We start from the raw sequence: 14019 nt of genomic DNA on the forward strand, positions 1-14019 counted from the left end.
GAATGATGCCGCGGATGGCCAATGCAATGAATGATGCCGCGGATGGCCAATGCAATGAGTGATGCCGCGGATTACCAATGCAATGAATGATGCCGCGGATGGCCAATGCAATGAATGATGCCGCGGATTACCAATGCAATGAGTGATGTCGCGGATGGCCAGTGCAATGTATGATGCCGTGGATTGCAAAATCGCAACGTATTCACCCAAATACTTTTCGGAATTTTTAACACACAGTGTACAAGTCTGTTGTTTATTTTTGAAATAGCAGGTTAATACCAAGCGAGTTCGCAGATAAATCCCGATTGTAGGAATTCAAGGGCGAGGGAGCATGTATCCTAAATTGTCCCACAAACATTTGCTATTAAATGACTTTTTGGCAGCCTTTCGGGTGTTGGGGGATACATGTTTTATTTATTCTTTAATGTTATCCATGCTTATTCCAATCTTTTTTTGAATGTTTAAACTTATATTTACCCACATTCGAATTAAGATTACAAATATATCTTTAAGCTTTAACCGGTTCAGTCCCGTTTTTGATGCCTTGCATCAAAATTCGTCTTATTGTTTTGATAAATATCATCATGGCGGACTGTTAAGTAGTGTTTACCATGACTTCATTGTATTAACGACGGGCATCAGTATAAAATGCAATCCAAGCGAACATTTTTGTCTGTTAAGTTTCGTGCAATTATTAAGACGAAGAATTTTAAGAAGCAGCAAATATGGACACAAAAATGAAAGGCATGTACATACCACAAAGTTGTTTTCTCAATTATTATTATTAACTTAATATGAAGGCGTGATGTTACGTGCGAAAATTAAAAAGAACATTTTTTTAAGAATTCGCAATTAACATAGCAGTGTAAGAACCATTGGAACCAACTCGAAATTAGGTCATAAGACTTTTTTCACCAGATTCCATACGTTCACTAACAATTATAACTATTTCCCCGAGGTCTTTGGTCACAAAAAAGACAATAAAGTATGTCCATATTTTGACGCTTAATTAGACAACAGCATATTGGTGCATCAAAAAGTCTTTGACTGAGTATGTTTAGTAGTTAAGATACATCTTTTATATCATAGTGTTTGCGGAGTATTTGTTTGATTTGTCATCATACCATATTAAAAGTCTAAAAACTTGGCTAGATTTTCACTTGCACACTGAACAGAACACCCTTAATATAAAAATGATGACAAGCCTAAATGACAAATATAAAGTGTAAATAGGCATTCTTGCATACAAGCCTCGTTACCGGCTTAGGCGCGTGCCCTCGGGTCGGAATTTTCTATGTAATAAACGGACCTAATCCTTGTTCGTAAAAGTTACGCAATGTTCGTCTGAAGGGGTTTATAACAAAAAAAAATGACCAAGTCATTTATTAAGTGCTCTGTTTATAAGAATTTATAAGAATTATGGGTCTCTAACGATTCCACCTCAAACATTTACCATTAAAATATTCAGTTGCATAACACAGTAACAGCAATTCTAAGTTAAACATAGACACTTACGAGAGGTGTGTACAACCAAGGCACGCATGACATGTTTATACGATCAAGGCACGCACGTCATGTGTGTACGACACAGGCATTTACGACCCAGGCATGTAGGTCAGGTATGTATGACCCCTCGGCATGTACTACCCCGGTAAGTACGACCCGGGTACCAAGCCGTGTGCGACAGATGTGTACGGCTCAGACAAGAACGACCCATGCATGTAAAACAGGTGTATACAACCCAGGCATGTACGACAGGTGTGTACGACAGGTGGGTATGACACAGGCATGTAAGAAAGTTGTGTATGACCCAGGCTTGTACGACAGATGTGTACGACAGGTGTGTATGGCCCAGGCTTGTACGACAGGTGTGTATGACCCAGGCTTGTACGACATGTGTGTATGACCCAGGCTTGTACGACAAGTGTGTATGACCCAGGCTTGTACGACAGGTGTGTATGACCCAGGCTTGTACGACAGGTGTGTATGACCCAGGCATGTACGACAGATGTGTATGACCAAGACATGTACGACAGATGTGTACGACCAAGGCATGTACGACAGGTGTGTACGACAGGTTTGTACGACCCAGGCATGTACGACACGTTTGTATGACCTCGGCTTGTACGACAGGTAGGTACGACCCAGGCTTGTACGACAGGTGTGTATGACCAAGGAATGAAGGACAGGTGTGTATGACCCAGGCATGTACGACATGTTTGTATGACCCAGGCGTTAGATAAAAGCACAGAGAGATAAGATTTTGCATAGACTTTTAAATTGGACAAAAGAACGAAAAGGGAAGTTATGCCATTCTATGAATTAAAGATACATTGCAATTGCCGTCAGGATCAAAATACTTAAGTAAACTTTATTTAAAATTTGGATATTGGATATCAAGTTGAATTTGCTGAAGTATACAAAGAAAAGACCGCATTTTAAGTTGCACGATCGACTAGGCTTCAATGAGTGAAATCGCATGCCATTTGGTTTGTGCATCGCGCCATCAACTTTTCAGCGTCTGATCGAGAGATGCATGGGTGATTTGAATATAACTGCTTCAAATATCTGGATGAAATAACCATCTACTCGCATGACTTTGATTCACAACTTGATAATTGGACTCTGTTTACTCACGACTATCAAACTGCACTCCAATACTACAACTTTAAAAACATTTATGATTGCATGCGTGCGTGCGTGCGTGCGTGCATGCGTGCGTGTGTGTGTGTGCGTGCGTGCGTGCGTGCGTGCGTGCGTGTGTGCGTGCGTGTGGGTGTGTGCGGCGTGCAATTGCGTGCGAGTATGTACATATGTGTGTTTGTATATGTTTATGCTGTCTTTATTTTCACTTGATACTTTATCCTCCCTTGATAATAAGTATGCATGTATGTCTAGTCTTTGCCATATAGTCGTTATATTTTGTAAAAAGCCAAAGGCAAATCACTTGACTTGCCAACAAACTTTGAAACTTTGAGTCTATCCGTAACTAATACACATGTTCTCAGTTATTATATAATTATATTAGATTTCGGGCTCATGCATCTGCCAATGCCATATTCACATTTACAATCACTTAAACGATCTTTAAAAACCAGAAATCAATTAAGCAGATCTTAACTGCCAACTTTCCATTTAGAAATTTTCATCTTGTCGGTTATTAAGAAGTTCGCGCACGCGCACTGGCTAGTATAGGGGCATCTCACGCCCAACACCTTAAGGGTTAGGAATTTTGATATGCCTTTTAGACGACCGCACTAACTATTACTTACTACCTTATGTGTTGAAACTAAACCAAAATATGTTTATGAATGTCTCTTTATTAACTCTACTAATAGGTTGACCTGCATTAAAAAGTGGATCAATGCCAATCATAAATTACTGACCTTTGTAAAGCAAGTTGGCTAAAGTAAAACACTTGTGCTGCACTCTTCTGCTTTTCCGTTTGTTTAATCCAGCTTCCCCTAATCTAAAATTCACATAGCATGTTTTTCCTATGGTGTCGATTATTGTCTTTTCATTATTTTTAAGCACTAAAATTTCTTCATTACTTACATAAGTCATGCCCTCAACACATCGATACATGCAATCTTACATATTATTTACGTGTGTGTGTGCGTGCGTGCGTGTGTGCGTGCGTGCATGCGTGCGTGTGTGTGTGTGTGTGTTTAATAATCAATCACCATTTCGTTACTTGTCAGTATCTTGAAAAACCTAAACATAACTAGCATTGGTGTTTCTATATCTTTATTTGAAATTGTGTTGAATTTGTACGACCTACAACTAGCCTAGCGCTTCTGCCGTAACAGTAATATAGAAGTTAATGTTGGTTTCTTTGTGTGAAAAAAGGACCAAAAGTTCATGTTTTGTTTTGAGGAACGATCTTTTTGGGGAGTAAAACACTAATTCATGGTGACATGAGTTGAACAAATTATTACAAAATAAGATTTTATCAGATTTTGTATCGAAAGAATGTGAATGCTTTTTGATACAAAATCTGTTTTGTATTCACAAATTGCTACTGAGCTTGACCCTGTCTTTTCCATAGTACTATTAACGAAGGAATATATCCCTCTCAGTGTCATTTTTATCACACATTATTTTATATAACCTTTAGTACGTTTGGCGCGTTGAAACAAATTCAACTGATGTGGGCAAAATTCACAGAAACAAAAATTGTTTTGACTGAATAGTCTAAATCTGTGTATCGGTCAGTTTTCTTTTCATTTCCACAGCCTGTATCACCAGAAACTCTTTGAAGATCGAATGATTTGGTAGAAATGTATAAAATGATGAGATACCACGCTGATGTTATAGATATAGTATTGTTAGTATAAAACATCTTTTTTACCGGATAGGTTGTGAGACCTGATGAAGTGGAATGCAGCAGACACCCCGATCTAAATTTGAATATGAAAGAAACGCTAGTAATGAAGCTGTATAATTTGCAATCGCAATGTGATCTGAGAAGTAAAGTGAAACAAAGTTTTAGAATAAGTTTTAACAGCATACAATTGTTCACAACAAGAGGTAATGTGAGTAAAGGCTGAATTTTGGTTAGAGCTGAACATAATGCCTTGTTTGTATACATTGCGTGCATATTCAGCTTAAATATGTAGCGGTGATTGTTTTGCAGTGGTTTTTGCATCACATAGAAACCATGTCACTGTTCTGTGCTTTGAACAATAATCAAATATCAATAAAATATTGTCAAAATATCGACTGTTGGCCAAATCTGAATGAAGAATTTACAAATTTGGACAACAGTCGATATTTAACTTATGTTGGCTATGAATGTTGAAAACGTGAATGCTGAATAAAAGTAATGGGATATGTTATGGTGTAAGTTGCAGACATTAACTCATTTCTACAAAATATAATAGCAGATATACTAAATGTCAGGGGCGTAGCTAGCCCTCTATTTATGTGGATTCATAATTGTGGTAGGGGGGTTCGGGGGCATGCCTCCCGGATACTTTTTTAAACAATGGTGCAATGTGGTGCATTCTTGGCGTTCCATGGTGCTTTATTTAGTACTGAAAAATGGACAGTTTTAGAATCATATATCAACAAATCAACCCTATACTCGGCAGATGGTTGATTTTTTTTTGGATTTGTTTTTTGGTCAGAATAATGTGGATTCAGCCGCGTACTCGCATTTAGGCAGCTACGAGCCTGGATGCAATATTGATTTTATCTTCAGCAAAATGATGCATAACTTTTGACGGTCCATCAACTTAAATCAAGATTTAAACTTCCTGATGTTCGACTACTCTTTATATGTCTGGAGTAAATAGCAACCAAACCCAAAGGTCGAACTAAAAATATATTATTTGCGTGCGCTGCATCTGACTTTGCCCGCGAGGAACACATTTGCCATCTAAAGGAATTTTCGGAAAAGTTATCGTTGGCTATTTCACTTACAAGGTACATTTATTACAGATTTGTTATGCATATGCATATAATTTGTATTTAGTATATGATACGGAATACAATAATTGTGCATGAACAGACTGTGGCTAAAAAGCAGTCAATTTTAGGTTTTCTATCTAAATTGAAATAAACAGTTTATTATATTTAACTATCCCTTATATATAACTACTAACATTGGGATTAAACTGGGTTGTCTAAAAATTAAAATGGTATTATAAACCTTTAAAGTGCTTTTTGATTCTGGGGCGGTATTTATAAAACTTATAAAGTCATCTCTGAACTTAAGTCAATTTAATAAATTTTACATCTTCAAATTACAAGATAAGTATTAGTGTTTTCAACGTGATAGTATGTTTCTGTTGTTTTTTTAATTATTGAAAATTAAGTGTTTATGATATAGTTGAGATATTATATTAGTGATTAGTGCGATGCATACGTGGAGCTGCACTCTCATAGATTGAACGTTTTAAGTTACTTTTTTTGTCTTGAAAAGAGATAATTTTTGTGAAAATCCATTGAAACCAGTTATATAAGAGTGTTGACAAAAAATAAGATCGCAGATTTTGATATTTCTGTAAAATTGATGTTTTAGCATTTTTCTTAAACCGTTAGTAACGGTAAGTAACGGTTAAAGCCATAAAAAAATAATTTTCGAACGGAAATATGAAGATCTACGATCTGATATTTACGCAAAAATTTGCTCTCTCTATGATAAAAAATGAAAAAGTTGTAAAAATGGTGTACCTGTGAGAGTGCAGCTTTAAGTTTGGAGAATACTAAATGTGTTTTATGAACACTGGCCCCGATTTATAACTACAATTAACGTAGAATGCACTCATGTTTATCTTTCAAACATTTTAGCAACAATAACAGAACTTATACATTTGTAAAATTATTTTTATTAAGTGTAAAGTTTTTTTTGTAATTCAGCAGATTTAATTTCACCTCATTGTAGATAACCATTACACTGATTGCACATTGATTGCATTTCTTTGGTGTCTATTGTATTTACCTGATCTTAAATAGTTCAAATAAGTGATATCATCAAAATGCTTAAGTATCATTATCATTTCTCAGGTATTAAGTATAAACCCTCATTTTCTCCCGTATTAAGCGTAATTGTACGTCAAATCTCATCACTGAATACTTCAACATTTTCTGTACTCGATTGTTATTGCCTGTGAACAAAATTGTAAAACTGCAAAATCACGCATCTCGCGCAATAGCATTCCAACCTTTTAAACGCTTTCATCTTCATGCTTTTCACAATCCCGCATCGGTTCGTTGCATTTTTAACAGTGGGTTGGATATTATTATCATTTAATACCTATCTTTTAAGAATACATTTAAATTTAAGGAGCTGTAGCTTAGATATAATTTTATTTTAGTGCTGCTTATTATCCGTTTCATGGTTTCATCGGAATCTAAAAAATACAATTTATACTTAAAGCTGCACTCACACATATTGATTGTTAGCCAACTTCCTTTTATTTTTGTCTTGATATATGAATTGAGCCAACTTTGGTGTAAATGTCTGGAAACCAGTGATTGCTGACAAAAGATCAGATCGCAGACTTTTATCATTACGTTCCATAAATGAGGTTTTATGGCTAAAAGCGTCACTAACGCTTTGAGAAAAACGAAATTGAGATCTGTTCTATTGTGAGTCATTTTATGTGACTGAATATTAGGCGTCGATTTATTCTGAGTAAAAAAATCAAAATAATGTGAAAGCTGCTGCCAATCCGTAAGAGTGCATCTTTAACACCAAATACCGCTTTATTCTTAGGTTTATGTGTTGAAATGACCGGTATTGTGCTGTCATCGTTTCTTTCCTTGACGTTTAGTAATGCACTTAAAGGATTTGCATTCCCTTCATAATACAAATTTTCTTATCACTGTTATATATATATATTTCGTACTTTATCTAATAAAAATTGGTGGCAAGTTTACTTAATCTTGCTTTTAGATCTGTTTCATCGGAAATGTTTACTTCACAAAAGTTTTGAAATGCGTCAAAAAAGATACTGTACACTTTTCTACAATAAGGTATTATATTGGATCACTTGAGCATTTAAGAAATTATTGTTATTTAAGTGTACTATTATAAAAGCGGATATTAAAATTGTATAACCTTGCAAGATGACTATAAAGATTTTAAATTTATATACAACACTATTGATCATCGTACCATTCAATATACTCGTACTACATTTATATGATATGTTTAAGAAATACAGTTGCAATAATGTTTTACACTCAAACTTAATGAACTTGTGTAGGCATAATAGCCATTTAGAAAAGATTTTCTAGAAATGTATATAAAATTAAACGTGATTTTGGGGCTAATTTCCATCCACGTTGTCTTACACTTGTCCTGGCATATACCAATAGTTCAAGGTCACAGGTAAAATATAGGTAAAGGTTGTTCATGGCAAATCGTAAGATAAATTATGTATGAGTAACGCAAAATCGTTGCAGAAATTGCGGTCGATGGTGGAACATTTGTGGTGCATTAGTCGTCTAGTGTCGTATGTGCCATTACTTTGTGCCTCTAAGCAGGGTTTTTATTACTTGGCTTGTTTTTCATTGTATTATTGACCTTTTTTCCTTCAACAGTCGTGCACGACATATTTAATTACTAAACACTACATTCAAATCCACATCTACCCAAGGTACGTCAGTACACTCTGCCGTTGCCCGGCTAAAAGCGCGACACAAAATTGCCTTTTGTGTATGTGAAAGGGGCTTTACCAAGGCAACCGTCTTTTATACTGTATAATAAAGGAATAAATACACACACAAAAAGCGTACATGTTTACAACAATATCAAAATATGCTGGGGTTAGCGCAAAAAAAAATAATCAATAAACTAAGACATGTCTTTTGCCATATTTCACGATAAGGCATGCTACATTTCCAAGCCGTTGAACAACACAGATGGCTACATTTGGCCTCAGCAATGACTTGTTTCATAACTTATATATAACGCACATGCTTGCAGGCTATTCCGGTGAACAACAAAGATGACTACCGTAGTGGTTACAGAGCAACCAGGGGCCAGACAGATGTTGATCGGGTCCGTCCAAGGCCACAGGGACTGGGATAGCGGGCTCTTTTCCTGCTTCTCCGACTGCAAATCATGTGGGTAACAGTACAAAACTCTCATGTAACAACTGGTCATGCTGTACTCAGCTGTAACAGTTGAATAAATCTAGTAACCTATACAGTACGATGTTAATCATTTCAATTTTCGTTCTCAATGGTACCACTTTAAACCTGAGGAGTGGCTAACCAAATGGATTTGGTCTATATCACACTCGAGCTTTACCTTTATTACATTGCACATCACAAGACTGTTCAGAAACCATATGGTTACCGTGTTACTGTGCAGATGCCATATGGTACCCATGTTATAGTGTATGTGACATCACTGTGCAGATACAGTATGTTACATGACTGTGCAAATACAATATGGTACCCATGGTATAGTGCATGTTACATGACTGTGCAGATGTCATACGGTACCCATGGTATAGTGTATGTTACATGACTGTGCAGATGTCATACGGTACCCATGGTATAGTGCATGTTACATGACTGAGCAGATGCCATACGGTACCCATGGTATAGTGCATGTTTCATGACTGTACAGATGTCATATGGTACCAATGGTATAGTGCATGTTACATGACTGTGCAGATGCCATATGGTACCCATGGTATAGTGCATGTTACATGACTGTGCAGATGTCATATGGTACCCATGGTATAATGCATGTTTCATGATTGTGCAGATGTCATACGTTACCCATGGTATAGTGCATGTTACATGACTGTGCAGATGTCATATGGTACCCATGGTATAGTGCATGTTACATGACTGTGCAGATGTCATATGGTACCCATGGTATAGTGCATGTTACATGACTGTGCAGATGTCATATGGTACCCATGGTATAGTGCATGTTACATGACTGTGCAGATGTCATACGGTACCCATGGTATAGTGCATGTTTCATGACTGTGCAGATGTCATATGGTACCCATGGTATAGTGCATGTTTCATGACTGAGCAGATGTCATATGGTACCCATGGCATAGTGCATATTCCATGACTTAGCAGATGTCATATGGTACCCATGGTATAGTGCATGTTTCATGACTTAGCAGATGTCATATGGTACCCATGGTATAGTGCATGTTACATGATTGTGCAGATGCCATACGGTACCCATGGTATAGTGCATGTTACATGACTGTGCAGATGTCATATGGTACCCATGGTATAGTGCATGTTACATGACTGTGCAGATGCCATACGGTACCCATGGTATAGTGCATGTTACATGACTGTGCAGATGTCATATGTTACCCATGGTATAGTGCATGTTACATGACTGTGCAGATGTCAGACGGTACCCATGGTATAGTGCATGTTACATGACTGTGCAGATGTCATATGGTACCCATGGTATAGTGCATGTTACATGACTGTGCCGATGTCATATGGTACCCATGGTATAGTGCATGTTTCATGACTGTGCAGATGTCATACGGTACCCATGGTATAGTGCATGTTTCATGACTGTGCAGATGTCATATGGTACCCATGGTATAGTGCATGTTACATGACTGTGCAGATGCCATACGGTACCCATGGTATAATGCATGTTACATGACTGTGCAGATGCCATATGGTACCCATGGTATAGTGCATGTTATATGACTGAGCAGATGCCATACGGTACCCATGGTATAATGCATATTTCATGACTGTACAGATGTCATATGGTACCAATGGTATAGTGCATGTTTCATGACTGTGCAGATGTCATATGGTACCCATGGTATAGTGCATGTTTCATGACTGTGCAAATGTCATATGGTACCCATGGTATAGTGCATGTTTCATGACTGTGCAGATGCCATACGGTACCCATGGTATAGTGCATGTTACATGACTGTGCAGATGTCATATGGTACCCATGGTATAGTGCATGTTTCATGACTGTGCAGATGCCATATGGTACCCATGGTATAGTGCATGTTACATGACTGTGCAGATGTCATATGTTACCCATGGTATAGTGCATGTTACATGACTGTGCAGATGTCAGACGGTACCCATGGTATAGTGCATGTTACATGACTGTGCAGATGTCATACGGTACCCATGGTATAGTGCATGTTACATGACTGTGCAGATGCCATATGGTACCCATGGTATAGTACATGTTACATGATGTGCAGATGTCATATGGTACCCATGGTATAGTGCATGTTACATGACTGAGCAGATGCCATACGGTACCCATGGTATAGTGCATGTTATATGACTGTGCAGATGTCATATGGTACCCATGGTATAGTCATGTTACATGACTGAGCAGATGCCATACGGTACCAATGGTATAGTGCATGTTTCATGACTGTGCAGATGTCATATGGTACCCATGGTATAGTGCATGTTACATGACTGTGCAGATGTCATACGGTACCCATGGTATAGTGCATGTTACATGACTGTGCAGATGTCATATGGTACCCAAGCTATAGTGCATGTTAGATGACGTATCATGCAGTATAAAAAAGATACATATATCAAACACTATGAATGTGATTGTCCTAGTTTGGATTTCGTTATTATTTTTATTCGTGCTTTAGTCCTATATTTGAAATGTAAACATTTATTCAGCCCTTCTTTTAATATCAGTATTGATGACGTATTTCTGCCTGCCGTGCGCAATCTGTAACATCTCGACACGGGCGGGAGAGTGTATGTGCATGGCCTGGTGTGTCACCGGGGGTTTAATTGCTCTCAGGGCCCGAATCAGGACGCTTGGAGGAATCCAGGTACGTTGAATGTGACAAGAAAGTCTTATAACTTCATACGGACGGATGAGTGTATGCGTATGTCCTTGTTTGAACCCGATGTTCTCATGGCCCCTTTAACCCACAAAGGGACGCTTGAAGGTGTTCAGGTACGCTAAATTTGATAATAAGCTGTTATATATCCGTACATACGGGAGTGTATATGCGCTTGCCCTGGTTTGTCACCAATGGTCTCATGGCCCCTTTACCCGAGGAAGGACAATCTGATCCCTACAGGTAAATACTTGTTTAGGACGAAGGGTGTTCTTAAATTTTAATATGTGGGTACACATAAATCATTAAAATGCAAATATATGTCAGAAGAATAAAGCGAATCATACCAAAACTCCAAGACCCTTGTTCTCCTGCTAAGATTTAGGTGTGCGATTTTATCAAACAAAAGTCATGCGTATCGGAACGTAGTAGCAACTCATATCGATATTTTCTTTTGCTATATCTCATTTGGTGAGCATGTTTTGAATGAAATTTAACAGTTCCTTTCATGTTTTAAGTATTTATTATAATGAACGAAATTATCTTCCGTCACTGATGACAGGGAAACCTTTCATTAGGCCAACAAGGACGAAAACGTACAAAAGCAAAATGTCATATCTTAACATAAAGTGAAATATGTATGGTATAAACGCAATGACTACATCAATTGTCAGACATTGTTTTGCAAATGATACATACGCTGAGACACTGATCAAATAAGGTAAGGTTTCGCATTGCGCTTAATACCATCCCTAGCACAAAGACGAAGAATAATGACGAGAGTCGGGTTAAATTTATCACAAGTTGTTCCTTGTAAATATTAAGTAATATGAACCTTACCAACAATAAACAATTGCAAAAATGATGGCAAATATCCAGGAAGAAACAATATGCTTTTTTATAAGTTTGTTTAAAAGCTCTCTCACAGATTGGACGTTTTGACCACTTTTTATATTTTTTTGTCTTGGAACGAGCAAATTTTTGCGAAAATACACGTAAACTAATTATATAAGAATACTGGCAAAATAGATCGCAGATTTTTATATTTAAGTTTAAAAATTTATAATTTATGCATTTTTCTTAAACCGTTAGTAAATCATAAAACATTAATTTTCGAACGCAAATATGAAAAGCTACGATCTGATTTTAGTCAGCAATCCTATATCATTGGTTTGCAGATATTAAAGCAAATATTTTCTCTTCCACGACAAAAAAAAAGTTGAGAGATTGCAGCTTTAAAATTTATTAAGAAATACGAAATAACCTTCTATACACAAAAATCAGTCATATATTTTACACTGTAAAAAATCAAATGATATCTGAATTACATTCAATGGTTATAAAATGCCTAAACAAAATTGAGCAGACGTCATAAAAGCTAGTCGGTGCAAACATAAACAAATACTACACTCCAGTGTTTAAAACTTTACCGATAAATACTCATTTTTAAATTCAGGTCTTATCTTGCAAAACTCTATGCCACTCAAATATTGCATGCCACTATTAAAACGGTTCTAATTTTGAATTTATCATCCAAAGGTAGTTTTCAAATACATTGAGTAGTGTTTGACATTTAGAAAACTATTCACAAAGCAAATGATAACCTTTGAATTAGCATACATTTTACCTAAAAACTATGTATGACCGTCTGTTTGGGGTTTTTATCTGCTTTGACTGCATGGCAATACATGTTTTGACCGTCTGTTTCAGGGTTCCATCTGTGGCGACTGCATGGCAATACATGTTTTGACCGTCTGTTTCAGGGTTCCATCTGCGGCGACTGCATGGCAATACGTGTTATGCCCGTCTGTTTCAGGGTTCCATCTGCGGCGACTGCATGGCAATAAGTGTTATGCCCGTCTGTTTCAGGGTTCGATCTGTGGTGACTGCATGGCAATAAACGTCTGTTACAGGTTTATATCACCTTTGACTGCATGGCATAAAATGTTATGCCCGTCTGTTTCGGGGTTCCAACTGCGGTGACTGCATGGCAATAAATGGTATGCCGGTCTGTTTCGGGGTTCCATCTGTGGTGACTGCATCGCAATGCATGTCATGACCGTCTGTTTCAAGGTTCCTACTGTGGTGACTGTATTGCAATACATGTTATGCCCGTCTGTTTCGGGGTTTCATATGCGGTGACTGCATAGCAATAAATGGTATGCCCGTCTGTTTGAGGGTTCCATCTGCGGCGACTGCATGGAAATTAATGTAATGCACTTCTGTTTTAGGGTTCCATCTGCAACGACTGCATGGCGATGTCGTTTTGCGGCATGTGCGGCATTTGCCAAATGCAGAGAGAACTGGAAGCCATGGGCCTCTAAATTAACCAGCAGTCCGGGCCATTTATGTTAGTGAGATGATTTCGAAGAGATATCGTGCACCTTTATTAACCTTGCATTTAAATCAAGAAAATACATGTTGTTTTGTCAACAGAGTAACTTTATGACTGTTTATTCTGTATATGTAAGCAAAAATTGTTTATTAATTCGTGCGATATTAAAGCATGAGAACTAGGTTGTTTGTATTATTTTGGTGGCAATAAATTATCACTGTTTACTAATCGATACCAATCTGTGGATTCTCATATGGGCTTAATTCTACTTCAACATTGACCTGTTTTTGTGTATACTATTTTAAAAGTAAAGATAGAAGAATTAACACAGATGAGTTTAAAATACGTTTGCAAACCATATTTAAAAAGTAGTTATCCAAAACG

The 14019-nt window shown here is 37.2% G+C and overlaps 1 protein-coding gene across 2 annotated transcripts; it reads left to right on the top strand.

Annotated features, from left to right (window-relative positions):
- The first annotated feature begins 5270 nt into the window (after positions 1–5270).
- Positions 5271–13817, top strand: LOC128239253 (placenta-specific gene 8 protein-like). Of its 2 annotated transcripts, none has more exons than XM_052955816.1 (4): positions 5271–5427; positions 8438–8577; positions 11149–11288; positions 13532–13817. In XM_052955816.1, exons 2-4 carry the CDS (start codon positions 8460–8462, stop codon positions 13622–13624), a joined length of 351 nt encoding a protein of 116 aa, XP_052811776.1. In that variant the 5' UTR covers positions 5271–5427; positions 8438–8459; the 3' UTR covers positions 13625–13817. The 2 variants fall into 2 exon arrangements, with proteins under 2 accessions (XP_052811776.1, XP_052811777.1); XM_052955817.1 differs by lacking the exon at positions 13532–13817 and adding an exon at positions 13064–13518.
- The last annotated feature ends 202 nt before the right edge of the window (positions 13818–14019 follow it).

Source organism: Mya arenaria, chromosome 6 (assembly GCF_026914265.1).
Source record: "Mya arenaria isolate MELC-2E11 chromosome 6, ASM2691426v1".
Taxonomy (NCBI): domain Eukaryota; kingdom Metazoa; phylum Mollusca; class Bivalvia; order Myida; family Myidae; genus Mya; species Mya arenaria.

Bases quoted from the DNA above. Each gene is read 5' to 3' on its own strand.
- LOC128239253 (XM_052955816.1), top strand. From the start codon at position 8,460: ATGACTACCGTAGTGGTTACAGAGCAACCAGGGGCCAGACAGATGTTG. The intron at 8,578-11,148 runs GTGGGTAACAGT...TTTTAATATCAG, and splicing joins CTTCTCCGACTGCAAATCAT to TATTGATGACGTATTTCTGC. The intron at 11,289-13,531 runs GTACGTTGAATG...CTTCTGTTTTAG, and splicing joins GGACGCTTGGAGGAATCCAG to GGTTCCATCTGCAACGACTG.